This window comes from Elephantulus edwardii, unplaced genomic scaffold (genome assembly GCF_000299155.1).
Source record: "Elephantulus edwardii isolate Elephantulus edwardi_28Jun2011 unplaced genomic scaffold, EleEdw1.0 scaffold00039, whole genome shotgun sequence".
NCBI lineage: Eukaryota > Metazoa > Chordata > Mammalia > Macroscelidea > Macroscelididae > Elephantulus > Elephantulus edwardii.
Genome location: NW_006399789.1, coordinates 7,619,223 through 7,646,742, shown reverse-complemented (window position 1 = coordinate 7,646,742; position 27,520 = coordinate 7,619,223). Strand labels below are relative to the sequence as shown.

At 42.4% G+C, this 27,520-nt stretch overlaps 1 protein-coding gene across 1 annotated transcript in view; it reads right to left on the bottom strand.

Moving 5' to 3' along the window:
* Positions 1-300: 300 nt before the first annotated feature.
* MAP7 (microtubule-associated protein 7) overlaps positions 301-27,520 on the bottom strand; it is a 176,935-nt gene continuing 149,715 nt past the window's right edge. The window contains exons 8-18 of the mRNA XM_006885005.1: positions 26,854-26,981; positions 21,692-21,807; positions 20,961-21,244; positions 18,071-18,305; positions 16,509-16,671; positions 16,172-16,273; positions 15,725-15,775; positions 15,550-15,607; positions 11,770-11,872; positions 3,078-3,301; positions 301-443 (exon numbers count right to left, since the gene is read on the bottom strand). Of these exons, the coding sequence (XP_006885067.1) occupies positions 301-443; positions 3,078-3,301; positions 11,770-11,872; positions 15,550-15,607; positions 15,725-15,775; positions 16,172-16,273; positions 16,509-16,671; positions 18,071-18,305; positions 20,961-21,244; positions 21,692-21,807; positions 26,854-26,981 (1,607 nt within the window). The remainder of the gene's footprint in view (positions 444-3,077; positions 3,302-11,769; positions 11,873-15,549; positions 15,608-15,724; positions 15,776-16,171; positions 16,274-16,508; positions 16,672-18,070; positions 18,306-20,960; positions 21,245-21,691; positions 21,808-26,853; positions 26,982-27,520) is intronic.

Genomic DNA, 27,520 nt, shown 5'->3' with positions numbered 1-27,520 from the left:
CACTGTCTATCTTCCAGCCAAGGTGCTTGTGGAACTGTTTGTAAGAAGAGCTGGAACTCTTCTCAAGCTTTCCAGAAGGTCTCCTTGTGAATAAATAGTTGGTCATGTGACAGAAGATTGCTGAGCTTTACTTTTACTACACCATCAGGTAGTAAGGCTGGATGGAAGGAGACATATGGCCATACCTTCCTATAACCACCAAATAAACCTGTGATTGGTGAATGAATGAATGAGCCTAGACAGTCTATAATGGTGTGTAAAGGCAATGAAAACCCACGGACGCTCTTTCTGTGGTAAGGGTCAGATTAAATCAATAGAAGCGCCCCTTAATGTAGTAGCATCCTGCTGATCCCCCTGAACCAGGTGACTCTGGTCTTCAGGTACCAGACAGGTGGCAATCCAGTCATCACCCCGGCCGAGGCCCTTCTTGGGCAGTTTCTGTTCTTCAGAAAACAGAAGATTTTACACCCTTTCCATTCAAGCTCAGATTACTTGGGACAACTTTTCAGTTTTCCTAATAATCATATAACTTAAAAAAAAAAAAAAAGTAAATTTAGCCAAGATAGAACTATTGCTCTGTTATTTTTTACAGAGGCTAGTTGATGAATCTCTTCTCCCAGAGTGGGTTTGAACCACCAACCTTTTAGTTAGCAGCCTGGCATTGAACTGTTGCACCACTGGTGTTCCCCAGTCCATATCAGGTTGATGAAAATAAATAAAACAGGTTATGAACATACTTATATCTTTTTAATGACTACGCATACATGGACAACTGAGAATAAGCAAAAACCCAAATTAAAGTGTAAAAAAAAAATTACAGTTGTTATTTAAAGACATATGCTTGGATTTGAAAGAAATAGTCCAATTGATTAACAGTCTCTCATTCAATCTGAATTACCCAATTCCTTTTTAAATAAACACAACTCTATTTTGGTAGAGACACATCCCATTGAGCACTCTCTATACAGAAACACATGCACCTCTCCCTCAATCATTTAGCAGTTTCTAAAATGGTAAAAAAGAAACAAAATTTATTATAGCAAATGAAAGTGCAAGTTTGGAGAGTTAAGCTCATCAGTGAAAGTGATCAAAGAGTGGAAAGTAAAAAGGTGACGGATCGCCACAGACGGGCACAGCCATGAAAGCAGCCTCCACTGGGTGCTGCGTGCCAAACAGTCAACATCCCACAATCTTCTCATTGCTCTTAAACGAGCAAACCCAGACTCTTTCTATGTAAAGAAATAGTAAATCTTTCTCCCCCCGCGCCCAGTAATTTGTCATCAGATAAGGCAAAGATAAGTCCCCTCATCACTGGGACAGCAGCAATACACAGATTTCAGAAAAAGCCCTGAATCACCCGCAATAACAACCTCTCATGGCAATAGAACAAGAGATGCATCTAATAAATCAAATTTGCAACGGTGTTGCCATTTTCTAATTTATTTGATTAGTGTATCTGAAAAACCTTTATAAATACATTATTTAGGAGGGCAGTAAATTATTTTCTTGCTCTGAAAAAATAATATTCCCCCCTCACACTTTGAGACTTCTTAGAACGCTTTTGTAAAAGAGATGCAAGAAGAGTGCTGGGTGTGCAGAGTGTATGTCCATGTACAAGGTGCTTTTACAAGAGCCTCGTAATCTAGCATTTGCCTCTACAAATAGAGCTCTTTGCAATAATATTGAAACAACCTGGCTTAATTTAAACATAATTTAAACACCTCCTTTATTCACACTACTTGTAGAGAAAAGAGGTACTTCTTTTTCAAGTACTCTATATATAGTAAAAGGTAAAAAAATTTTTTTTTGCCAATTTTATATTAACTTTTAAGACCAAAATATTTATGTAGGGAAAGAAAGCCCCAAAACCCCAAAACAACAAACATGCCTAGTCGGCCCTTTTCTTTTATAGCCAATGTTCTTGTCTTGTAAGGAATGCAGAAAAATAATGATTTGCTAAGAAGGAGCCCGCTGGAATAAGCCATTTTAAAGAATTTGAAGAATTTTTTTTCTACTGTTGAAAATTATTAGAAAAGCTCTCCAGTCTGCTGTCTTTAGCTGGTTTTAATAAAGTCTTTTCAAAATGATGTTCAAGAAATCTTTAGAAAACTGGAGGGGCCAGGGGATGCTCCTTTATAGCGTGGAAGGAATTCCATTAACCGAAGGAATTCTTATCACATTTTTGCTGCAGTTCTCCAGAAGAAATGCTCATATAACTTCTATATTAGGAGACAGAAAAACAAAACAAACCAGATTACTTCATGTATCTAAATATACATGGATAGGATATTACAATAAAATATTTCTAAAGTTTTACTATGCCTTCACACACGTTGTTTAATATGACAAGTCAGAGTTTATAATATTCTTACAGTTAAGTAGATTCTACTAATCATATAAAAATATATGTCCTTTTTTCCACTTTAACATACCACTTATGTTTCTAAATTGCTTATTTCAATTGTGTTTTTTTCCAAGGTTAGGGACGTATCATTTACTTTTCTTGTGTTCTCGGGGCTTGACACTTAAGGCTCCACACAAATGACATTAAATAAATGTTTGTTAATTATCTGAAAAGATCTCTAGGTGGGAAACCTTGGGTTGTGTCCTCAGAGAATATATGGAGGGAAGGATCAGTGGGAATACAGTGACAGGATACTTGAATCTCTGAAACACTGGGGCTGAAATGTCTATGGAATTAGATGGCCAGGTCTGTTTCCATTCCATCATTAAATGGGTTAAAACTGCCCAGATATTGGTTGCTGGATAAGCACAAATTGAAGGCTTAATACTAGGCACATCCAGGTCATGAGTACCACAGGCTGACAGGGAGAGGGGTCTGAGGAAGCATGGCTGGTGCACACACACAAGAGGGTACAGGGAACACTTCTGCATGGAGTGGGAGTACAGGATGGGTCCCTGAAATTCACTTTCTGTGAGACACTTCAAATCTTTTTCATGATGGCTTGTTTGGTCCCTTGGATTCTTTTACAAGATAGAAGGTGGACAGAAGTTCATTCTTTTCAGGCTTGGCTTGTTTCTGATGGTCACACAGAAGGGACAGGAGTCAGGCTTACCTGCTGTCTGCTGCGTCTGAACACTATCTACCTGAGGCAGAGGCCCAAGCTTTCCTTCATCCTCAAAGGCCAAAATTGGGTTCAAAGGAATTTCTGGGGTCTCACTGCTGGTGACATCTAATCTGGATGGTTTAGATCCAATCGGTAAATTTATAATTTCTTCAAAATTCTCATTCTGGACGGATACTCCATTTTCATTTGGTTGTTTTTCCAAATTGGGAGTACTGAAAAATTTTAAAAAGAAAAACAAGTTAATAGCCATTTTGTACAAATGCTGGCTCTTCAAATTCTTGGTCTTCTTGGGATCTCCCCTGGCTTCAGAAACACCTGAAGATTTTGCTGCGGGAAATGATGGAGGCAAATTTATATTCTTCCTGTAAATCTGCTTTTGAGCCTACCTTGATTCTCCTCAATTAATACATGCTTAGCATCTTGCCTTTATCTTGAGGTACATTTAATTTCCCTTCAGATCCTTGATTTTCTCTCTCTCAAGACTAACCCACTTAGGCCATCTTCTTTCTATGAAGGAGTTCTGGTGACCTAGGCCAGAGGGGCTTGTGCTTCTAACCCAAAGGCTGAACCTCCATGACACTTCAAATCCACCAGACGCTCCATGGGAGAAAGACGGGCAATCTCCTCCCATGTGATTTACAGCCTCAGAAACCCAATGGAAGGCGAGCTCTGGGTCAACTCTGACTCCACGGCAACGTGGTTTTGTGGAGGCTTATTCTTACGCTTTACCAATGCAGCAAAAGAATAACTGTTTGTTAACTGAGCTAGAGGACTTCTGCGCATTTTGATCACAGCAGTACACACAGACACTTGTACCTGGTGTTCTGGGTTTGCGGGTTGCAGAAGGCAGAGACTCACTAGAGATTTGGAGATGAAGGGCTGATGCTCTGTTAGGCTAGCAGTGTGGCAGCCCTTCGTTTCCATATCTCTGGTGAGTCTCTGCCTTCTGCACCCCACGAACCCAGAACAGCGGGTACAACAAGACACGTCAGTGGCAGAATCTGCACAGCAGTCAATTCATGTTTCAATTCAGATGAGGTGACAGAATTTTATGGCTAAAATTTCTAAATGGTAAAAGAGACTGAAAAACCAATCTGAATAAAAATTGTGAGGGTTCTAATACATAGTGACAAATGATAGACTGAGCATTTAGTTATGAGCAAAATAGTATGGAAAGGCTACCAGGATGGGGTTGCAAGACTATGAATTACAGCATTAAGTATGGAAAGTAGGATTATGGTCTTTTCCCCCAGGGTAAATACGTGTTTTGGTTTTTAAAAAAAATTATTTTATATAGGTGTGCATATAAAATTCACATGCACGGTGTTTTGCAATATCCTTCATTCACATTGTGTTTCACATAATCATTCCCATTCATTGCGTTGTGTAAAAGGAATCACTACTGAACTATGCCACCATTACCCCATCTTTCTTTTACCCCCTCCCTCCATCCATTTGTTGTTCTTGTTACTAATCTTTTTTGCTTGCTTTCCATATGTTTTACACAATGAAATATTTTTAAGAATTAAAAAAACCACAAAACTATGGAAAGACAGGCTAGAGACCCAAAAATTGGTTGATGACCCCTAACAAGTCTCAGCAGTATCAACTGCTAACCTTCAACAAACCAGCTGGACTTTTCCACATCTCCTTCCCAAATAGAAAAGACAGGTAATGTCAATCCAATCTTTTCAGTAGCACTTTTTTTGGTCTCTTTTATAGGGGTGTGGGGGGAGACTCCCACTCCATACTGCAAGTCACTGAGGAAACAGTCTACCTTCTTGGATTGGGGGAAATACCTATTTGGTGGTGCATATTCTAAAGTGCTGAAGAAATAGCTGCAGTCACTGTGTCAATCCATCCGTGTGAGGGTCCTCCTCTCTTCTGGCATCCCTTTGTTTATCCGACCATGATGTCCTTATCCAAGAAAGAGCTTCTCCTGGCAATATGCCCAAAGTACATAAGATGAAGCTTCATCATCCTTGCCTCCAAGGAGCAATCTGCCTGCTCCTTTTCTAAGACCTATGTGCTTGTCCTTTTGGCTGTCTATGGGATGGTCGGTACTCTTCTCCAACACCACGACTCAAAGGCGTCAATTCTTTTTCTGTCATCCTTATCATTATTTAGCTCTCAGATGCATAGCAAAAAAAGTGTCTAAACAGACCATGGCCTGAATCAGCACACCTTAGACTTCAAACTGCGTTATCCCTCAATAATCTGGAGAGGTCGTTGACGGCAGACTTTTCCCAGTGCAATACACCTCCTGCTCTTCTGACTGCTGATACCAAATACAATGATTGTGGATCCAAGTGAGATAAAGTCATTGACAGTTTGAGGTTTTTTCCCCATCTATCATGATGCTGCCTATTGGTCCAGTAGTGAGAATTTCTGCTTTCTTGGCACTGAGATGCAATCCATAATGAAGGCTGTAGTACTTGCTCTTCGGCAGCAAGCACTTTAAATCTGCCCTTTCAGCAAGCAAGGGTGTGTCATCCGCATGTTGTTTATTGTTGGTGTTATGTGCCATGGAGTTGCCTGTGACCCATAGCAACCCTAAGTACAGCAGCTCTGAATCCTGCCCTGTCCTGAGCCAGTGTCACTAATTCCAACACACCAACCCCTATTCCCCCAGTTACTATATCAATCCATCTCATCCGGGCCTTCCTCTCCTGCACTGTCCCTCCACCCTTCTAAGCATGATGTCCTTCTCCAAAGACTGGTCTCTCCTGGACATGTGCCCAAAGTATGTGAGACAGAGCTTCAAAATCCTAGCCTCCAAGGAGAAACTTGGTTTCACCCTCTTCAAGACAGACCTATTTATTTTCTTGGCAGTCCATGGTACCTTCAAGACTCTTCTCCATACTGAAAGTTATTGATTCTTCCTCCAATCCTGATGCCACATTCCTCTTCACTGAGTCCAGCTTCTTAAAAAAGGATACAACCGGAGGTACACAAGTCTTAATTTTTAAAAATGTTGTATTCTCTTGCTCTGTTTGCATGAGAGTCTCTTGGTCTAGGTTTTGCATGAGCACAGTTAAGTGGTCATTAAGGCACTGTAGGCATGCTGAAAATACTGTAAACATGCATTGAATATAACCAAGTCAATCAAGAACACAAACATATTACTCCTATTCAGCCTTCTGTTCACATAGGAGGGGAGAGTTGGGCTCTGTAATAGTTTGCATGACAGTTCAGGTGTGTTTGCATATATACACACACATGCACATATGCCTAATTCATGGCATTCAGGATGGCTGGGTTCCCTCTCTATTCTTTTCCTAAAGCAATGGGTATCGTAACCCGGGCAACAGTTTTGGATGTTAATACTGAGGGATTTTAAAGAGAAGTTTGGCAAAAACATTAAGAATAGTCATGCATCCCTAAACCATTGTTCCCGACAGTCGTAACTCCTCTCACCTTTCAGGCCTGCATGTGCTAACAAGAAGTTAAAGGCAAGTGCCAACCCCAGGCATGAGTCAGTGGCTGACATCATCTCCCCCTCCCATCCGGCTATCCACCTATTCTTACCTATTAGTAACTGAAGAACAATTGTGTCCTCTGATTTGGACTGGCCAATTAATCCATGTTGTAGGGGAAATGTGACAAGCAGAAATGACAGAAATGAAGCTAGGTGGAGTTAAGGATTAGGGATCTATGTGCTCCCTCTTTTTTAATAGCACTAGTGTTGTGTGTGGTGTTGTTTTGTTTTTTTTTTCTTAAATGCCTGCTTCTTGGTCAATGTACAGGTTTTATATAAGCACAATTATGTGTTCTGCGCTTCCCTTTTTTAAAAAATTATTTTATATTGGCTTGCTTACAAAGTTCATATATATTGTGTTTCACACTATTCTTTATTCACATTGTGCTTCATATAATCATTTCCATTCATTATGTTTTAGAAAATTAATCACCATTGAATTATGCCCACCATTACCCTGTCTTTCCAGATCCACACTGGATCATTCCCATTTCCTTTACCCACCTCTCTCCACCCACCACACTCTGCTACCCTATGATTTCCCCCCAGCCCTCCTCAGCTCTCTGCTCCCACTCTCCCCCACTTGGATCCTCATATATGTTACCAGTTTTCTCTTTCTACAATAATGATCTTATGTGGTATTTGTCCTTACAAGACTGAGTTAGTTCACTCAGCATAATGCTCTCTAATCTCTCTCATGTTAGGTAGTAATTTTTTAAATTGTTGCTCAATCACACTAGTATTTGAGCTATTTGCTTTTGGCTCCACTCTAAACGCAGCCAACTGGGTGTAGGACTCCCGGCAACTATACGTCTCCCTTGGTTAACGCAATGCACATAGAGTGAGTGATGTGAGGTGGAGGCTGACATCCTGGGAGACTGATGGGCAGTTTTCTGAAATATCATTGGAGGTGCGAAGGAGTGAGAGCTCCTTCACATTTTTCACTGAAAAACATCCCAAGCAAAACCGTGTAAAGGAAACAGTATCTACAGCTTAGGTTGGCTAATCCTAGCCTCACGGATTAGGCTTCTCAAGGGTCAAATCTAGGACTTCTGGTTCTAAACCTTTTCCTTAGCCTCACATGCATGCTGGTCTCGAGAGACATATGATTAAAATGGTCAAAGAGCTCTAGAAGGTGCTTTATAAAGGTAAGTTATTGACTGATTGCCCCACTGCTCCAATTCCCCCTTTGTTCCTGCTCTATGAGAGTGGACCTGGGTTTCGGCCACTTGGCGGACTCCTGAGCTTTGTTAGTAGAGAATGCTGGAGACTGCGCAGGAGGCAAGGGTTAGCTTCCTGGTTCCCCTGCGTTTGCTCCACAAGTCCTGGCTCGTGTAATGTACAAACTTTTCTGTGTTCCCAGTTCATGCGCCTGCTGTGTGAAGAGGCTTCCTCAGCACCTAGTTCCTACAATGGAGCCTAGAAGCTTTTCCTTAGCACTTGTTTAGGGCAAATTTAAAGCAGAATGTCTCTGGTAAGATACCTTCCTGTGAACAACTTTCCCTGGCATCCTAGAAGGTGGGTTTCTGGCAAGATCACCAGCACAAAACCACAGCTACTTCGCTGCCACAAGTGAGCCAGGACTCTACCTTGTCCAGCAAGGGCTGGATCTCCACCCAGAAGGTGGGGGCTCTTCTGTCCATGCAGACTAGGGGTTTTAGAGGCTCCTTATGTCCAATATCCTTAGATTCTTCAAATTTTCATTACTTCCTTAAGGTTAATCTCTTGTTCCTCCATTCCTAAGGAATGCTTCCTATTCAAATTCTTTCCTGTCTAAATTAAAGTATAGTGTCCCTCTCTGGACTTTACTAGGAATCTTTAGTTTATAAAGTAAAACCAGGGTAGGAACAGAAATATGACCCATGAAATGAAGGTTATGGGAAACCTGAACACTGATTTATTCCCAAAACCTAGTGTATGGTAAGCACTTTAAATAATTAGCTGTTAAGAGAAATAAATGTTTATAAAGCAATTTGTTATATTTGTTATTACAAGAGGGGATGCACAGTGAAAAATGCTTTCCTGTTAAGTTCAAGGGAGACAAACGTACAGTTATTTCACAGAAGCAGAGTTGTTTAGGCCAAATATCATAAATGATATGTGAGCCATGGCACCAGGAACAAATTCAGCACCACACTGGACATGCCCAGAAGGCCAGTGTCACTAAAAAACAGGCTGTGTTTCTCAAATTTGGGAAGATTCCCTCCAGGAAACTTTAAAAATGTAGGTTTTCACTCCAATTAAAAAACCCTAAAATGTCCGGGAGCTCTGGTGGCCTAGCAGCAAGAAGCTACACTGCAATCCCAGAGGTGAGTGGTTCGAATCCACCAAAGGCTCTGCTGGACAAGGAGGGAACAATCTCCTCCAGTACCAGTCAGATCAGATTTGATGGTACACACACACACAATATAATAAAAACAAATTCTTTTAAAAAAAATAAGCCACAAAAACCCCTAAAATGTCCAATAGTCTTGTTTAACATGTCATTGTTACATGCTGTCAAGTTGCCTGCAATTTATAGCAACCCTATGCACAATAGCTCTGAACCCTGCCCTACTCTGAGCCAATCTCACGGACTCCAACACTCCTATCAACAATAACCCCAGTTACTGTGTCAATCCATCTCATCCGGGGTTTTCTCTCTTACATTATGTCTCCACCCTGTCCAAGAGGTCTCTCTTGGCAATGTACCCCAAGTTTGTTACACGGAACTTCAGAATTTTTTCCTCCATGGAGTAACTTGGTTTCACTCTCTCCAGGACAGAGACCTGTTAGTTCTCTTGGCAGTTCATGTTATGTTTAATACTCTTCTTCAGCACCAAAACTCAAAGGTTTTGTTTGATTCTTCTGTCATTCTTAGTCATTGTACAGCCTTATGATGTATATAGCAAGTAACTGAGAAAATTATGGCCTAGATCAGACTCACTTTAGTCTTTAGAATCACACTGTTGCTCTTCAGTACTCTGGAAAGGTCCCTGACAGATTTTCCTAATGTGATTCATCTTCTGATTTCCTGACTGCTCATGCCAAGTGTTGACTGTGGAACCAAGCAAGTTGAAATTGTTAACAATCTCAATCTCTTCTCCATCTATCATCATGGTGCTGCCAACTGGCCCAGTTTTGTTTTCTTTATGTTGAGTTTCAATCCATAGTGAAAACTACAGTCCTTGACTTTATGTAGCAAACACTTAAAGTCCTCCTCAGTTTCGCCAAGCAATATTTTGTCATCTGCATATCACAGTTTATTGATGCCTACATTCCTTTAACCCTGATGCCACATTCCTCCTCATAAAGCCCAGCCTCCTAAATGGTCTATTCTTTATATAGATTGAGACAGGACACATCCCTGACACACTCTCTTTCTGATTTTGAACCATGCAGTGTTTCCTTGCTTTGTTTTGATGACCGCTTTCTGGTCCAAGCATAGGTTTTGCAAGAGCATAATCAAGTGTTCTGGGATTCCCATAGAGCGCAGTTTTACCACTTGGTACTTTTGCCTGATTTTAGACTTTTCTAGCAGATCATTATAATGCAGGCAGTATTAGCTTATTTGATAAAGGTAATAATAAAGGAATTAGGTTGGACTGGCTACATCAGTGTCAAGCAATTAGGTTGGACTGACACATCAGTGTCAAGCAAAAGCTGAGGGGGACTTTTTTCACACTGTATGCAAAGAGGTTTGACGTTTCACAGAAGTCTACACTTGAAAAGCAGTGGGTGACATGGGTTATCCTTGGCACCCAAAACAGAAAGGACCAGTCAATCCCAAGTGCTATTTGTAGATATAATTTCAGAAAACCAGTACTCCCCAATAAATGAATTTCACTTAATTTGAGTGTTCTTGATAGTTCTGATTTTTTGATATTTGAAAATGCCCAGGTAATGGTGTTGATACAAATGCATGGGCAGAGAAAAGAATCTTTCTTCAAGAACCATTCCTTCCTTGACGGTTGTTAGTAAGTGTTTTATTAAGAAGTCCTGCTATTAGGCAAGTTCTGGTGGCTTAGTGGCAAGAAGCTGCACTGCAATCCCAGAGGTACATGGTTCAAATTCACCAGATGCTTTGCTGAAGAAGGAGTGACAATCTCCTCCTGTACCACTCAGATCTGATTTGACGGTACACACATAAAAAAAAAATAAATTAAAATTAAAAAAAAAAAAAAAGAAGTCCTGCTAGTAATAGAATGTCATAAAACATGTTTCACATCTAAATTATTTTTGTTGTTAGGTGCCATCAAACAGAACACAGCTCATAGCGAACCCATCAACAGCAGATCTGAACCCTGCCCTCTCCTGGGCCAGCCTCACAATCTCTGACATACTGAGCCCATCGCTGCAGCCACTGTGTCATTCCATCTGTCTGAGGGTCTTCCTCTCTTTACCATGCCTCCACTTTTTCCTACATCATATTCCTCTGCAAGGAACAGCCTCTCCTAGCAATTTGCCCAAAGTGAGATGAAGCTTATTATTCTTGCTTTTAATTAATCTAAATGCAAAGAAAAAAAATAATTTTAACTAAGATAAAAACACAAATGGGTCGAAGAATTAAGGCAAAAGCGAAAACACCCATGCAAAGCAAAAAGAACAGAGCTCATCTCTCAAAATGTAATTTGGTCCTGCACCCACCTCACCCCACAGAACATCAGTGACGTCATTATTTTTACTGTGGGGCAAATCTGAGAGTCTCCTTTCTCTTTATGTTTACTTCAAATAAAATTGCTATATACCACTAAAAGGTTCAGGTCAGGAGAAGTATGTAAAGAAAACGCATAAAATTACTTCCTGCAATTTTCTTTAATAGTCATACTAACACTTTACTATCAAATTTAAAAGTTTAAGGGAAAGAAAAAAAGAGAAGTGTTCATTTTCAGAGTACAGAATTACTCAACTCTCAATGCCAAACGTCCTAGCTGACCTACCACTGGGTTTTCTGAGGCTGTAAATCATACAGGCAGAGACTATCTGTCCTGCAATGTTATTGGTGAGTATGAACCCCCTACCTACAGGTTACCAGCACCACTCTATACGAAGAGTGTTACTGGAACTCTGTCAAATAGTGAATCAATCCAAATAAAAACTATTCTGAATGTTAAAACGTTGGAATTCCTTCTCAGTGAGGACACGCAGGTGGACTGGTGAGACAGCTGAGCAGGGTGTGAATGTGTGCCAGGGAAAAAGGAAGCTCCCTGTTGTTCGACTCACCTTTCCACGGTCGCGTTCATCTGGGGTGAGGTAACCGCATGTGGGCTGGCCACTGGATCTCCGTTTCCTGGAAAGCTTGTCACGCATGGAAGGGCAGACACTGCTGGACAGAGGCAAAGAGCAGGGGGTAAAAAGAGCTATTAATATCGTGTCATCAAATTCAAACGCTACAGACCGGAGTGGCTATGTTTACATCATGTCTGCTACTTACCGTGAGAAAGTCACTGAAACACTTTGCCTCAGTTTCCTCATGGATAACAGTACCTACACCTACTGTGAGAGTCAGATGTATTAAAGCAGAGAGTTCTGAGTGGAACCCAGCACACTGCAAGGCTTGAAGTAAGTACTATTACATCTGCTTGAACTAAACTGACTGGACAAAACAGCGTAAAGTCAAAGCAAGTAGTGATAATAGAGGTGAACTAACTTGGTCAGGCTGATTCTGAAAATCTGTGACAGGAAAACACATAAATGTTTTTCCGCTGCGGCAGCCATAAACATGCAGCAGCCATGGCTGTGCAGTACCCTATTGGCCGTGGGCCTCAACAAGGGCCACAAAGTCACCAAGAACGTGAGCAAGCCGAGACATAGCTGCTGCCACGGGTGCCTCACCAAGCACACCAGGTTCGTGCGGGACATGATCTAGGAGGTGTGTGGCTTCGCGCCCTGTGAGCATCACACCAGGGAGTTGCTCAAGTTCTCCAAAGACAAGCAGGCCCTCAAGTTCATCAAGAAAAGGGTGAGGACACACATCTGCGCCAAGAGGAAGCGAGAATAACTCAGCAATGTCCTGGTCTCCATGAGGAAGGAGGATGCCAAGAAGGACTGAGTGTGCCCCACTGTACCCCCAAAGCCCTCACCCATCTGATGTAATAAACTGTAATCAACAACAACAATGAAAAAAGCCTGTAACAGACTGAACTGTGTCCCTCTAAAATAAGTGTTCTCATTCCTAACTCCTGTGACTAGGACTCCTGGCAGTGCACAGGTTAGATGTTCAGCTGCTAACTAAAACTACCAGTTATTCCTAGGGAGAAAATACCTCATTATTTGTTCCGGTGGGAGCTCTCGTGCCTCTGTGGTAAGGAATTGTGCTGCCAACACAAAGGTATGTGCTTCAAATCCACCAGCTTCTCCACAGGAAAAAGATGGGTAATCTCCTCCCTAGAGAATTACTGGCCCTGAAAATCCTTTAGAGGGTCAGTTATGCATCAGTTACAACCCAATGGTACATCATAACAACCACCACCACCACCACCTGCTCCAGTAGACTTCAGCCTAGAAAACGCTACAGGCAGCTCTGCTGTGTCTTATGAGTTCATATGAAGCTGAAGCACACAGCATACTGGGAATATAATCTCAAGTGGTGACAGGGCTTTATTTGTTATGCAAATGAAGCCCTATCAGTGTCGGGTATATTTTAAGGCAACCACATTAGAGACATAAAAGGAGATGATATACAAAAGCAGGCAAGCACAGACAGAGGAGCACAGATGTCACACCGTATGAGATCACCAAGGAACCAGGAACAGAAGATGAAGAGTCAAGGACCCACCTCTATAGTGAACACAGAGCCTTCCTAGAGGTGGCCAGGGTCTTAAAGCTAGACTCCTAGCTTCCTGACTATGAGACGGTCGCTGGTGGCACAGTGGTAAATGCATTGACCCACTAATCAAAACATTAGTGGTGTGAATTGATAAGCCTTTATGGCTTACAGTCTTGGAAACCCTGCTAGTGCAATTCTACTCTGTTCAGTAGGGTTGCTGGCAACAATTTAGTTTTGTTGTTTTCTTTTTTAATGGTAAAATACATTTCTGTGCATTGAAGCCGCTCATTTGCTGGGAGCTCTGGGCAGCCAAATCCGTAGGGAGCTGTGCTGCTGACACAAGGGCCTCACTTCTCTGGGTGGTTTGAATCCATTAAAAGAGAAAGATGGGCAGTTTCCACCCATTCGACTTACAGCCCCAAAAACTGATGCAGGGTCAATCATGAGTCAGAACCGACTTCAGAGCAATGAGGGTTTTTTAGCATTAAAGCCATTTTTGGTATTTCTATTACAGCAGCACTAGAAAATTAAGACCTTATCTTTACTGAAAAGATTCCTAAAATTTAGTTTAGTTCTAGTCACATTGAGAATGAAGATGATTTCAGGAACTGAAGGCCATCTCATTACTCACCGCTCAGCTTAAATGTTAGCCTAAGCTATTTTTACTGTGGAAATGCGAGTCTTTAGCTCAGCTCTCATTGCAGGTTAGTCAGGACTGACTTGTAGCTGATCTCTCAGTGGGTTTTCAGAGGCTAAAAATTGCAAGGGAAGCATCTTTCTCCTGCAGAGTAGGTGGTGGAGGACTGGAAGACACACTGTGATGCTTCTGTGAAGACCTTTTATTTTTTTATTGTACGATTGTATGGAACACAATAAAGGAAAGATTATATAAACCACAATGTACGTGAATGAAACACAATGCCAAGAAGTTACTGTATGTAAACCAATTTAAAAAAATAAAACCATGCAATGATATCTTAACCCTAAAGAGTCAATTTAAAAATCCTTTATTTCATGCTATAAATATAATCGTTTTTACAGTACAGTTGGCAAAGCTGTCAGAATCTGGAGGCTGTGAATTGCACAAGAATAGTGGGTCTTTTTCCTGCAAAGCCATTGGTGGATTTGAACAAACAGAGTGACAGCCTCTTTTGGGCTAACTGGGCAACTCCTTACACTATCAGAGTGCCCTACGGGGCATAACAGCCCACAAGAACAATGTTCTACATCTTACTTTTCTGAATATTAACCAGGGCCTTAAAAGTTTGTGATGGTAGCCACCATCTAAGAATCTATCATTGATTTCTCTGTGTTTGGAAGAAAGAAAAATGAAGAAAATCAAAGATGCAAAGGTATTATTAGTCCAAAGGATTAACAGATCCCATGAACTTCACCTTTTACTATCATGAGACCAGAAGAACTAGATGGTGCCCAGCTACCACTGCTGATAGTCAGGGATCCTACTCTGTGCTAGACAGAGTGGGAGAAAACTGTGGAACAAAACTCTAAACTGAAGAAGTGACCAGGCTTGCGGGTCTAACAAAACTGGTGGAACTTCCAAGGCTATGGCCCTTAGTTACTCTGCTGCTGTTGTTTTTGTGTATCATCAAGTTGGAAACGACCCATAGTTTTCAGAGGCAGTAACTGCATGGGAGGAGATTGCCCATCCTTCTCCCACAGAGCAGATGGAAGATTCGAACCACGTGTCTTTGGGATTGCAGTGTAGATTCTTACCGCTAGGCCACCAGAGCTCCCTACTCTATGAACCTGAAACTAAACTCACCTCTGTGGCTCAACTTTCAGTCCAACAATAGTCTCAGGTGGTGAATAACACAACCAGGGAGGTCCTCAACCATTAACCACCCAAGATCAGAAAGTCAGAATTTACCTAGAGAGGAACGTGCAGAAGGTAAGGAGAGAGAGAAGAGGGAAAGATGGATGGAAATGAGAGGGATGGAGCGGGAAGACTGCTGTCAAATAATGCACAGTATAAATAATATTGTGGAACATTGAGAACGAATGACTGGAGATCCAATCTACTCCATAAACATCTCTCAAAGCACAGTGGTGCTGTTGTCAGGTGCTGTTGGGTTGAGCACGACCCATAGTGACCCTATGAACAACAGTTCTGAACCCTGTCCTAGACTGTGCCAGCTTCACACCTCACAAAGCACAACAGTTAAAAAAAAAAGAAAGCTCTGTTTCTGTTAACTTGAGTTCTCTAAAACAAATACCTGTTTCTTCAGTGAGGGTTCCCTTGGCTATGTCTCCATTTCTCTGGTCAAGAGCTTTCTATGAAATAAAAAAGAAAAAGACTTTTAAAATACTGAAGTTAAACAGTTTAAACGGTAACAAATGGGGAGTGGTGGGGAAGGCTATTGAAGCTCTTTCAGAAACAGCCATCGCTACCTTATCTGTGGCTTCTGTTCTCCTGGTTCTTTTCATAATCTCCTCAAGTCGCTACAAGAAAAGAAGAAATGGGCAAAAGAGTCAGGAGCGTGAACAAAACCTGCTGGCATATTCCCCAGATGAAACAAACTGTGGAAGATTAAAAACATGGTTCTAAGTTTGGCAAAACATAATAGGTAATATGCCCTCACTGAACATAATAAAAAAAAGCAAACCCACAAAATATTAGGGCTGACTTAAACCCCATAAGAAAAGTGGCTCATTTGGCAAAAGCTGAACCACGGAGTGATTTCTCTGGGAGGGAGGTGTCAGTGCCGAGTGCCAGGCCCCGTTACCCCAGACAGGGAGAGCAGTTTGCTCGTTGCCGATGGGCTGGCCTCTGAGGCCCGGGGCTAGGGGCCCGTCGGCCAGCTGGTGCCCAGGTCCCTGTCTGTGGGGCACAGCCACCTTTTTCCTCTCCAGCCGCTCCTGCTCTTCTTTCTGGAAGTGCTTCTCTCGTTCCTGCCGGGCCCTTTCGGCTTCCTCACGGATGCGAGCTTCTTCTTCTTTCTGCAAACAGTAAGTTGGCGTCTACTTTCTGCAAACAGGCTGGCCTCTCCTGCTGCCCCAACCTCCCCCAGCACCCACAGAAGCAGGATGGCAGGTGGGGGACACGGAAACTCAGGGTGTGGGCACATGTCTCCCACAGCGCATTCCCGACAACTCCTGCTCCCGTATCCCAGGTCACCCTCTCCCCACTGGGCCGGGGTCACCCTGGGTGGACTCCAGGGCACCGAGCACCTACCTGCTTCTGGAGGCGCGCCTTCTCCTCCTGCTCCCGCTCCTCCGTTTGTCTCCGCAGCTGCTCCTCCTTCTCCCGGGCCTGCTCCGCTTCCAGCCGTCGGGCTTCTTCCTCCCGACGGCTTCTCTCTTCAGCCACCCTTTGAGCCAGTTCCTCTCTTTTTTGTCTGAAACCAAGGCATGTAAAGAGACTTACTCAAAAGGGGACTGGAGTGTTTGTGACTACTATGAAGGCAGTCTGCTCAGAAGTCCAGCAGAAAATCTTCCCCACTGGACACATTCAACATGGTGACAGGACACAGCGTGATGCCACCCTGGGTCCTTCCTTCTCCCCCTTCCCAGCCCTGAAGCCATCTGTGGCAGCAGAACTGATTTTGTAGAGAGCTGTGCTTTTTTCTTTTTTTGGGGGTTCTGTTTATTCCAAGGTCTGCTAGTGAACTATTTTAAAAGAAATAAACATATTTAATAATGTCATTTTAGTAGCAAATCTGAAGGAGGAAGTCTTTAGTAATAAATAAGGTAGCCTATCTTCCACTGAGGGCATGCGTCCCATGTTGCTTACACAGGGCAGGAGGAGGATGGGCTAAGCTCTGTGCTGGTTCCAAGGGCAGGGCATGTCCAAGGTGGTTGCCACACACACAAAAGTTCACCAAAGAGGCAGTTCTGTTTGTCTGGAGAACCTTTATGTTGACATTAGGTTTACATGTGCCAGAAGGTGACCAACTGAATAAACTATCCTTGCCATAGCGTCTGGCAGATAATCACGGAGCTGCCTCACCCAGATTCCATCTGACAGGCCTTTGAGCTGAGAGAAAGAGTAGATACACCTTTCCTCTGAGAGAAAGAGTAGATGCACCTTTCCTGTGCCATTCTGTAACAATAAGGAGCTCTGCTGGAGTGAGTGGTCTGCAGGGAACTGAGCTGCTCATCCAAAAGATGGAACCCTAAGTGGTTCGAATCCACAGGAAAAAGACAGGCAATGGCCTTCCGTGTAATTTCCGGCCTCTGAAAAACCCAGCAGAGGGAGCGCTATGTTTCAGTTCAGAGACACCAATGAGTGAGCATGAGTGAATTTAAAGTGATAATAATTAGAAAGAAAATGAAGAAATATGGATTTGGAGATTGTTAAGTAAAAGCAAGACTACACAAATGTTCCTCTACTCCAATTATGTAAAAACACAAATACACAGTGTAGAGAAACTGGAAAGGACCGTCCAACATGTTGACCTCATGGTAAGAAGCTGCACTGACGGGTCAGTGATGGGTTGGTTCTGATTTGATGGTGTACAACAACAACAACAACAACCCCAAATGTATACAATTATTAAAAACTTTTAAGATTATGGAGACATTTATACCTTTCTCCAGTAATGTTGAATTGTCACAGTAAGAAAACATTTTAAACAATCACTTGGTCAGCAGAAGAACACCACAGAGCATAGTTCTGAAACTACTAATCCATCCACCTTCATAGCTCTAACAAGTTCCTAACTCCAATGGAGGACTTTACCCGAGGCATCCAATGGCATCGCTGATACCAAGTCCTTGAGTGGTGCCTCCCTTTACCTTTCCAGCTCTTCTTTCTCCCTCCTCTCTCGTTCTTCCTTCTCTCGCTGCTCTCGAGCCAGCCGCCTCTTCTCGGCCAACAGCCTCGTGGCCTCTTCCGGGTCTGTGGTACCTGCCGAGGTCTTAGTAGAAGGACTGGCAGTCACAGGGGCTGACGGACCTGGGACCGAGGCTGGGGCTGGGGCCGAGGCTGGGGCTGGAGCTGAAGCTGGTGTTGGGGCTGGGGCTGGAGCAGCTGGACAAACAGGTACAAGAAGAAAATCAGCTGGAAACAGAACCCAAAGAATAAAACAAAAACTAGCATTCCCCACACCCCAGGCCTAGAATTCCTCATTATAAAGAAAAGGGAATGTTTATTACTGCGTGTTCTCACGGTCTCACTGTATTCTATCTGTAACCAGGCAACAGATAACCAAAAGCCGTGTGTGTAAGTGAGACATCCAAAGGAGCCTGACACTCTGTCACCACATCTTATTTTTATACAAGTTCAATCAGTTAAGAACGTATATCAAATGTGTACTGAGTATATAGAGTGCCATGGCAGGTCCTGTGGGAAGTTACACACTGAGTAAAAGAAGATGAGATCTTCCGTTGTCTTCCGTTGCATTTTTGAAATGCCTTCTCTTTAGTGACTATTCATCAGCTGAGCACAAAAGCCTTTCTATAAGCACTGTCCAGGCGTGCCACGAGCCTGGAGTCATCCAACACAGAGGGCCCCACTGTCCACCAGAAGCTGTCTTCAGGTCTGGGCTGGGCGATGCCAAAGCCTGTTGTGGCACAAGCTGGCCAAGTGGGTAGTCGACGTTCCCTGACCTCACTCAGATTTAGAAAGAAGACTGAGAGAACTGGTAGAGCAGGGAGCCCAGGACTGTATTTTCTATACTACTGTGAGGTCCTGGTGAGGCATGATCTCTGGAATCTGACCACTGGAGATCTTACTCTTAAGATTCCGGTTTCTTCTGCTCCCAGAGTTTCCTTTACCATTATGACACCCTTTGGCCCTTCTCCTCACCTTTTTTTCCATACACTCTACAAACCCTGAACTCTAGTCTTGAATGATACTTTGTCTTGTCGGAACCATTTCTTCTTTGCACCTACCCTCTCTCTTCAAATTAAGTCTTAAGGAGAACATTTATTTAATACTGGCAATTTTAAAGAGGAAATAATGAGTTCTTAGCTCCAAGTGATAATTAATTTTCTAAATAGCATCTGGTTAGTTGAGAAGACATGAGATCCACTGAGCCTTCTGGAAAAACTTCTAACCTATGCCAAATAGATACGCACCAGGGGTGCTTCAATGTGAGCATGTGTGGGACCAGTGCTGTCAGATTTAACTGCTCATCCTGTATTTCCTCTGCAACTTCCCTTCAGAATCAAATGACAAGCTGAGGACCCTTCAGAATCCTGAGATCCTCTACCACACATGACTTGGTAGATCAGAGGTGGGCCATAGGGATCAGCACTGGAAACATGACATTCGTGGTGGATGAAAAAGATTTTTCTCTGCACACCCATGTTTACTGCTGCTTTGTTCACAATAGCAAAGAGATGGAAAAAACTCCAGTGCCCATCAAAAAATGGATAGAGAAGCTGTGGTATAGTCACACAATGGAATATTATATAGCACTGAAAAACAAAGAACTCATAAAATATTATACAAAATGGATGGCCCTGGAGGACATTATGCTGAGTGAATAGCTCCATCACAAAAAGACAAATAGTGCATAATGCCACTGTTATAAAACAGGACTGACATGAGGGTTGGGGAAAAACTAAGAAAAGAGGGGATGAAATAATGCATATGGCATTGAAACAGATGAGAGAGAGAACTGTATAAAAGGCTATATGACTAGGCATTATTGATATGACATGAGTCCAGAATAAGAGCTGCACAGTAAAGTTGACTGGGAGGGATGACTGTGTAACAATGGAAGAATTTTTTTTCAAAGACAAAAGTCAACTCTGGGGGGAAGGGGTAGGCAGGGATGAAAATGTGCAACAATGAGTGAATGGAAATCCAAGTTCTCTATAAACTTTCATTAAACTCTCAATAAAAAAATTCTAAAAAAAAAAAAAAAATTCTCAAACTTTCCAAAACTCTACCCTACAAAATGTGGAGATGATGTCTTTTCCCCTTAAGTATGAGCTGCATTTGTTGACTGGCTTTGAACAATGCAAACACGGCAAAAATTTATTTGAGTATGACTTTTAATAAAAAGACACTATAACCTCCACGTTTTTTGTCTCTCCTGGATTACTTACTCAGGTGGAAGCATTCAGAGCCATAACACAAACCATCAGGATATCAAACAGCTCTTTAGAGAGGTCCCCTTGTCATGAAACTGAGGCCTCTTGGCCAGGAGCCATCCACTACCCACATTCACATCCTCATGTGTGTCTCTGAAGACTACAGTCCAGGCTAAGACCTTAACTGCAGCCTCATGAGAAACCCTGAGTCAGGATTACCTACCTGGCCTCATCCTAAATCCCTGACCTAAAAAACTGTGGTACAATAAATGCTCATTGTTTTAAGCTGCTAAATTAGGTACTAATGCATTACACAGCAACAGATTACCAGTGCAATATTGTGAAACTTGTGCTCTGAACAACACCTTTGGTGACATTCTGAATAAAACCTCACATTGGAAACCATGCTAAGTTAACACAGCTGGCTCCAACAAGAGCCTTTGAAATGTATGAATCTTGTATTTGTAAACATAATAAAATAATTAAGGTCCCCAAATTAGCTTCAAATTAGAATTTCCAAATATCCAAATAAAATAATTAATAAAAATTTTGATAAAATGATTTTAAAAAAAAAAGCACAGGAGAGAAAGAACATGAATGTGTCCACAAACCCACATCCCATAACAAGTCAGACGCGTCTTACCAGGAGATGCCTCTGGCTCGACAGGCGCTCCTTCTTCACCCGTGGCCTCTTCAACCTTCACTAAGGGCGTCCTAGCCTTTACTAATGGCTCACTGGCAGCTTTCTGAAGTTCTTTCTCCGGGTCCTTTTTCTCAGGTTCCAGTCTGACTTCTTTCTTGGTAGGGCGGATGTTGCCAGGGGATGGAGGCCGGGCCTGAGAAGGGGTAGCTTTGACTGAGCCGGGAGACGAGGTGGAGGCTGGTCTGGGAGTGCCAGGCAAATGAGGAAAAGATTTAGATGGTAGCCTAGGCAAGAAGGAGAAGGGTGGATATATTTAGAAACAAGTTTATGAGAACCTTCATTTACCTTTACTGTTGCCACATAACAGTCTGACCATGCTCTATCACAGTAAAGAAATGTTAATATACTTTTTTGGTATGTAAAACATACAATCTGTCTATTTTGGAATTCAGAGAAGACCGTGGAGCTGAGTAATGCTTCGTTCTGTTCTACATGAGTTTGTCAGGAACAAAAGCCAATTTGATGGTCACTAACAACAATCTGTTTTTATGTGGCAAATGCAGAAATATGTTCCCTCTAGATTTATTCCACATCTTCCCCTTTATCTTTAAGGAACACGGTTTGTCCTTGTGTCAAAGACAGAGTGTGAGGAGAGCAGTTCCCTTCAGAAGAGAGGCTGCTTGATTTCCCAGCCTGGAACGACCCAGCTGGCCTCTTGTGCTTCACCTTACCAAAGTCGGGAGGAAGCTGGTGATCTTGCTTTGGGATGAGATGGAGACAAAGTCCTTCTGAGGCCAGATGTAAGGTGGAAGGGTACATTTTCTCTCTCTTTCTCTTTTTTATAGCTCTAAATTCGGAGAATTGCAATAGTTAGATTTTTTCCCCCCTCAAGAGCAAGGCAACCACATAGACAACATTCCATAGTGGAAATGCAATCCATTTCCATCCTTCCTGGAAATTCTTAAAACTTCTGTCACATACACACAGGTCAACCCCCCAAAATGGCTCTTGTTGTCTTAAAACAGATTATAACTAAATTAACATAATGTGATACTAACAAGACATTTCTGAAAATGTGATTTGAGTTAGATTTGTGAAAATTTTCACACTCTTTTAGAGAAGATCTATGTTTTGTGTCTAAAATTACCTGAAGCAAAGCTTTTATAATCTGGCTCATTCCTATAAAATAATGTCAAAAAAGTCAACAATGAAGAGGCATGTCCCCCATTTTTATACTAAAAATCTTTTAAAGATCTTTTTCATTCTAATGAGTTAAATTCCTGGAATATATGAGAGCTTAGTCCCATTGTTTTTTTATTTATGTCTGCTATATTAGATATTCACTTTTTCCTGTACGTAGATGACATAGGAACAAGTCCTTCTTCTCCTGGGTCCTCTTGTTTTTGAAGTAATTTCAGGTAGAAGGTGAGAAATTTTAACTACTTTCATTCCCCTTTAAACATGAAATGGAAATCTGAAGACAGATCCAAACAGCCCTGTGTTGGCTGCCAACTGGGAGTTCAGCCAGAGAGAAGATACCTTTCCTGGGCTGAAATGTGTAAAGGAAAACTCATTTGTGCTGATATTCAGAATCTACATTCTAAAATGTCACATGTCACCTTGGCTAAGTCCTGATTCTGAGTCTAACCCTTTTACTTCGTGTTCAGATGTAAGCTGCCAATCAGTTGAATAGGGAATTTCATTTTCAAGGCTGTGCCGTTTAAAAGCAGGCTGCCAGTGTTTTTTGGTACTTCTGGGTCTACTTGAACAACCAACCTTCTAGCTAGTAACTGACCATTTCCCAGTCTGTGCTGAGTGTCAGACAGTATTTATTGCTTTCCTGAAACTTCTAGATGAATCAAGAAGTAGAGCAGAGATGAGCTTCATGGTGAGTCTGCCAGCTCGACAGCACAACCCGCTGCAGGAAGACGCTTAGAGCCCAGCGGCAGGAGGTGAGGCTCAGAGGGCCACTGTGGTCCTGGCTTGAGGCTGAGAGAAATCAAACCTTCCCAGCACAGTCCCCACTGAAGACTCAGGGTTCTTCCAAGAGAGGACAGAGGTAAGCACCCAGAGCGCTCTATTTTTCTTCCTTAAAACCTTTAATTTGGATGAACAGATCTAGGAAAAATCTGAACAGAGAAGTAAGCTGGGCAAGGCAGTCTGTGGTGCTTGGAGCCTGGGGGAAATGTTATCATTTGTGATTTGATAAGACAGAGGGGTCAGGAATGAAGCTATATATGAAACATGCCACCCTCAGATAGCTGCCTTCTCAGTAAACAGAAATCTGTTCAGTCTGGAGCCATTCTACGTTTCTCACGATTCACAGAGCCAGTTACTCTAGTCTTCAGATCCAGTTTATAGGTATCATCAAGCTAGCTCCGCTCACTGTGACCTTCAAGATAACAGAATGAAGCGTGGCCCTGTCCTGTGTCATCCTCACAATCACTGCTATAATTGAGGACTTGTGAGAGGATCGATTTTGGATTGACACAGTGGCTACATTTAATCACCAGGGACAAGGAGAGCATGGGAAAAGTGGCTTAGAAAACCATTCAGTCCTTAAGATAATCGCCTCCGTTCTCCTGGGCCTTCTGCATCCTGAGCTCGCAAGCTGGCTTCCTCTGCACGTAGCTTTTCACCTTCCCAGGGAATATCCACTCAAACAGGCAATTTCTTTATCCTCTTAGTTCTTTTACATTTCCGTTCATTGGTCATATTTGCACATCATGTGCCCAAGTGCCTTCTGATTCTCCTCTGCATCTGAGCTAATGGCCAAGGCTCCACAGAACAATCCTTCCCCACAGCATCCCTCACAGAGTGTTAGGAACACATGCTCGAATCTGCCCATGTCAGCAGTCTGCAGAGTTTCTGAGTTTGCCCCAAATTAATGAAGGATCAAGGTGTCCTGGGTGCTGGTGCTGAGACAGGTCTATGCACCAGTCTATCTCAGGTCTTCGGGTGCCCCCCCCCCAAACCCATAAAATCTACTCTAGCAGGATAAAAATTTTCATTTTATAATTAGATAATTTAGAAAACATAGCCCTGTCATAGACAATATGCTGAGAGATATTCATTCCAAGGCAGTGCTGTCCAACTGAACTTTCAGTGAAGATGGAAATGATCTAATTCTCTCAAAACTCATTTTCATCTAGTTGGAAACTGACTCAGCTGATCATCAAGTGGGTTTTCAATGGCTACAGACTGCACAGGAAGAGACAGTCCATCTTTTCCTCAGAGCAACTGGTGGATTCGAACCCCTGGCAGTGCAGCTCCCTACCAACTCCAGAGCCCCCTAAATCTATACTGTAAAACACAGCAGCCACTGGCCAGACTAAAGGCGCCCTTGTGGTGCAGTGGTTAAGCACTCAGCTGGCACTTGGAAAGTTAGCAGCTGAAACCCGCACAGCTGTTCCACTGGAGGAAGCCTTGCCATCCCACACCCTGGCTTAGGACACCTTCCAGGTGAGCTCTACACTGACATCCAGGTTATTAGGAGATGGCATCAACTTGATGGCATGCAACATAAGGCTACTTCAACTCAGACTTACATTAGCAAACATACATACATACATCACTTGATCAGTCTTACTAAACATATTTGAGTGTTCAATGGGAGCAAAATGAATTTAGAACGAAACTAATGAAATAATTTATAACAGAGTTCATTATTCTCTACATCCCCACGTTTGTAGCCACACAATGCTCATGGATACTGAACTCCACCGCACAGTGCTAAGGTGTAAACAACTTCAGAAGCCATTCTCTCACAGCAGATACTTGCCTAAGCATTTGGTTGTACACAAGTAAAAACACAAACAAGGGAGAAGGTTGTTGTTGTTATGTGCTGGTGAGTCACCTGAGACTCATAGTGACCCTCTGTACAACAGCTCTGCAGCCTGTCCTGTCTCACTGACTCAGACACACCTATCCCCATTGCCCTAGTTACTGAATCAATCCATCTCATCCGGGGTCTTCCTCTCCTGCACTGTCCCTCCACCCTTTTGAGGATAATGTCCTTCTAAAATGACTGGTCCCTCCTGGCCATGTGCTCAAAGTATGTGAGACAGAGCTTTAAAATCTTAGCCTCTAAGGAGAAACTTGGTTTCACCCTCTTTCAAGACAGATCTATTTGCTTCTTTGGCAGTCTGTACTATGTTCAAGACTCTTCTCCAGCACCACAATGCAAAGGCATCAACTCTTCTGTCATTCTTAGTCACTGTCCAGCTCTAGAAGTAATTGAAAGGATTATGGCCTGGATCAGGTGCACCTTAGTCTCTAGACTAACACTGTTGCTTCTCAGTACTCTGACAGCAGATTTACCTAATGCAACTCATCTTCTGATTTCCTGATTGCTGGTGCCAAGAATGTGGATTGTGGAGTTGAGCAAATGGTAACTGTTAACAACCTCAACCTCTTCTCCTTTTATCACGGTGCTGCCAACTGGCCGGGTAGTGAGAGTTTTTGTCTTCTTGATGTTGAGCTTCAATCCGTATTAAAGACTACAGTTTTTAACCTTTTGCAGCAAGCGCTTCAGGTCCTCCTCAGTTTCAGCAAGCAATGTTGTGTCATCTGTATAATGTAAGTTGTTGATGAGTCTCCCTCTAATCCTGATGCACATTCCTCCTCATAAAGTCCAGCCTTCTGAATGATCTGCATGTCTTTGATAACAAATCCCTCTTGATCAATCTGCTGGCCATTGGTCAACCTGTATCCTTCCCTCAAGGTGTGCTAATTTTAGATTTTATCTACAAAATGTTTCCTTTGGTAAATGTTTTTCCTCTCCCTCCTGTAAGTACCCAGTATTTGGTGCCAAAGTTATTCTGTTTAACTACAGCTTTCTGTCCACAGCTTGGATACTAAAGCACTAACATGCTAATAAATTAAAACTCCACACATCAAAGGAAGTTTCACCTTGGGCTTCAAGGGCTGGAGGTCTGACTCAATCATGAATTAAACACTGATTCTTGAAAGCCTGAAGGGGCTTGAAAGAAAATTGCTGGTAGGCAAAACCATCTCACTTTCATAACCCTAGAATTATCCACAAATGTCTAAGCAGAATCCTTTTAAGTATCCATCAGCTTTATAAATCTGATCTGCTCTGGCAAGTTAAGGTTTCAAAAAAATTGTTCCAGCCTTTAATTAAAGGAGTTATACTATTATCGTAGGAGAGGAAATAGGATTTTCTGATTGATTGGTCAATCCTATAAAGCACAAGGTCTGAAGACCAGAGAACAATGTCTATATAAGACTTGCAACAGATACTCACACAGTGTAAAACAATAAAGAGTTCAGGGGTTCTATGAACTAGTTCATGTCATTTACAGCATGGTGAAAATGAACACTAGCTCAGGAACCCTCTGGAATAAGAAGCATCAGTTATATTCTCCATTTGGTAAAATTTATGACAGCAACTATGAAACAGCCTTTCAAAAATCAATTGCTTAGAAAATATCAAGTGCTCTCAAAAGAATTTTTCAATTGTCGGTCTTGGCCTTGACAGGGGTTAGCCAGGAAGATAAATAGTCTGTCTTACCTGTGAATGGACCAAATTTAGAAAGAAAAAAAAATGTAACCTATTTTTGAACATGAAGGAGATAAACTGTTGGGTCAACAGTCAAGGCTCACATTTCCTCCAAAGGACACTAGACTGTCTAAATCTCCAAGGTACTCTGGTTTTGCATTTATTTGGATGGGGGCTCTGGCAAAGTATGTCAGCCTTTCATACATGCTTAACAATGAACAAACAGTTGTCACCTTCAAATTCAAATTTTTGTAGGAAGCAAATGCCCCAAAGTGGAAAGGAAGTAGGAAGACTTGTGCCTAGACAATGATGATGATGTCTGGGTTGCTGTCCACTCCTGCACAGAAGCGGTTACTTCCAGGGGCTACTCACCATGGTGCCATGGATGGTCTTCCTGCGTGAAGAGCCCTCAGGTGCTGTTACAAAGAGTTTGGGTCGCTCCGTCGGATTTCTAGAGTGTGCAGCTTTGTAGGGCATGATGTTGATGGGGCTGCAAGATGCTGAACGAGGACAAATGGGGATAACTAAGGTGCAGGTGATTGTTTTACACACAAGAGTGCCAGAGGAGCAATTGGAGGAAAGCCAAGAGCAGGTTCAGGAAAAGGAGCAGAGCAGAAACAGAGAGAAAAGTAGGAAGAGGAGGTTATTCTCTAAAGGAACCCAGAACCATCACACTCAACTCTCTTCATGGTAGCAGGAGCTTATGATGAGCCCAAAAGGAAGGCATGTTAAAAAAAAATAACCCTGGAACATACTACTAGCTACTTGTCTATTAAAAGTTTATTCTAAATAGAGGTTTAATCCAATCATAAGGCAAAAGAAAAGGTCGCCTTATGTTCCTATCAACTGATGGTTCTGGTAAAATGCTGTGTCGGTGCTCTAGGAGACCCTTTATATAAGTACTAATCTATTATCAGATTTTTTCTACTCAGCTTTAAGATGAAACAACAGATGGAAAGAGAAGTGAGCAAGCAGGCAAGCAAGATATATGCTACAGCTGCCCCAGGAATAAAGCTCAACAGTCAATGGAAAGCAGAAA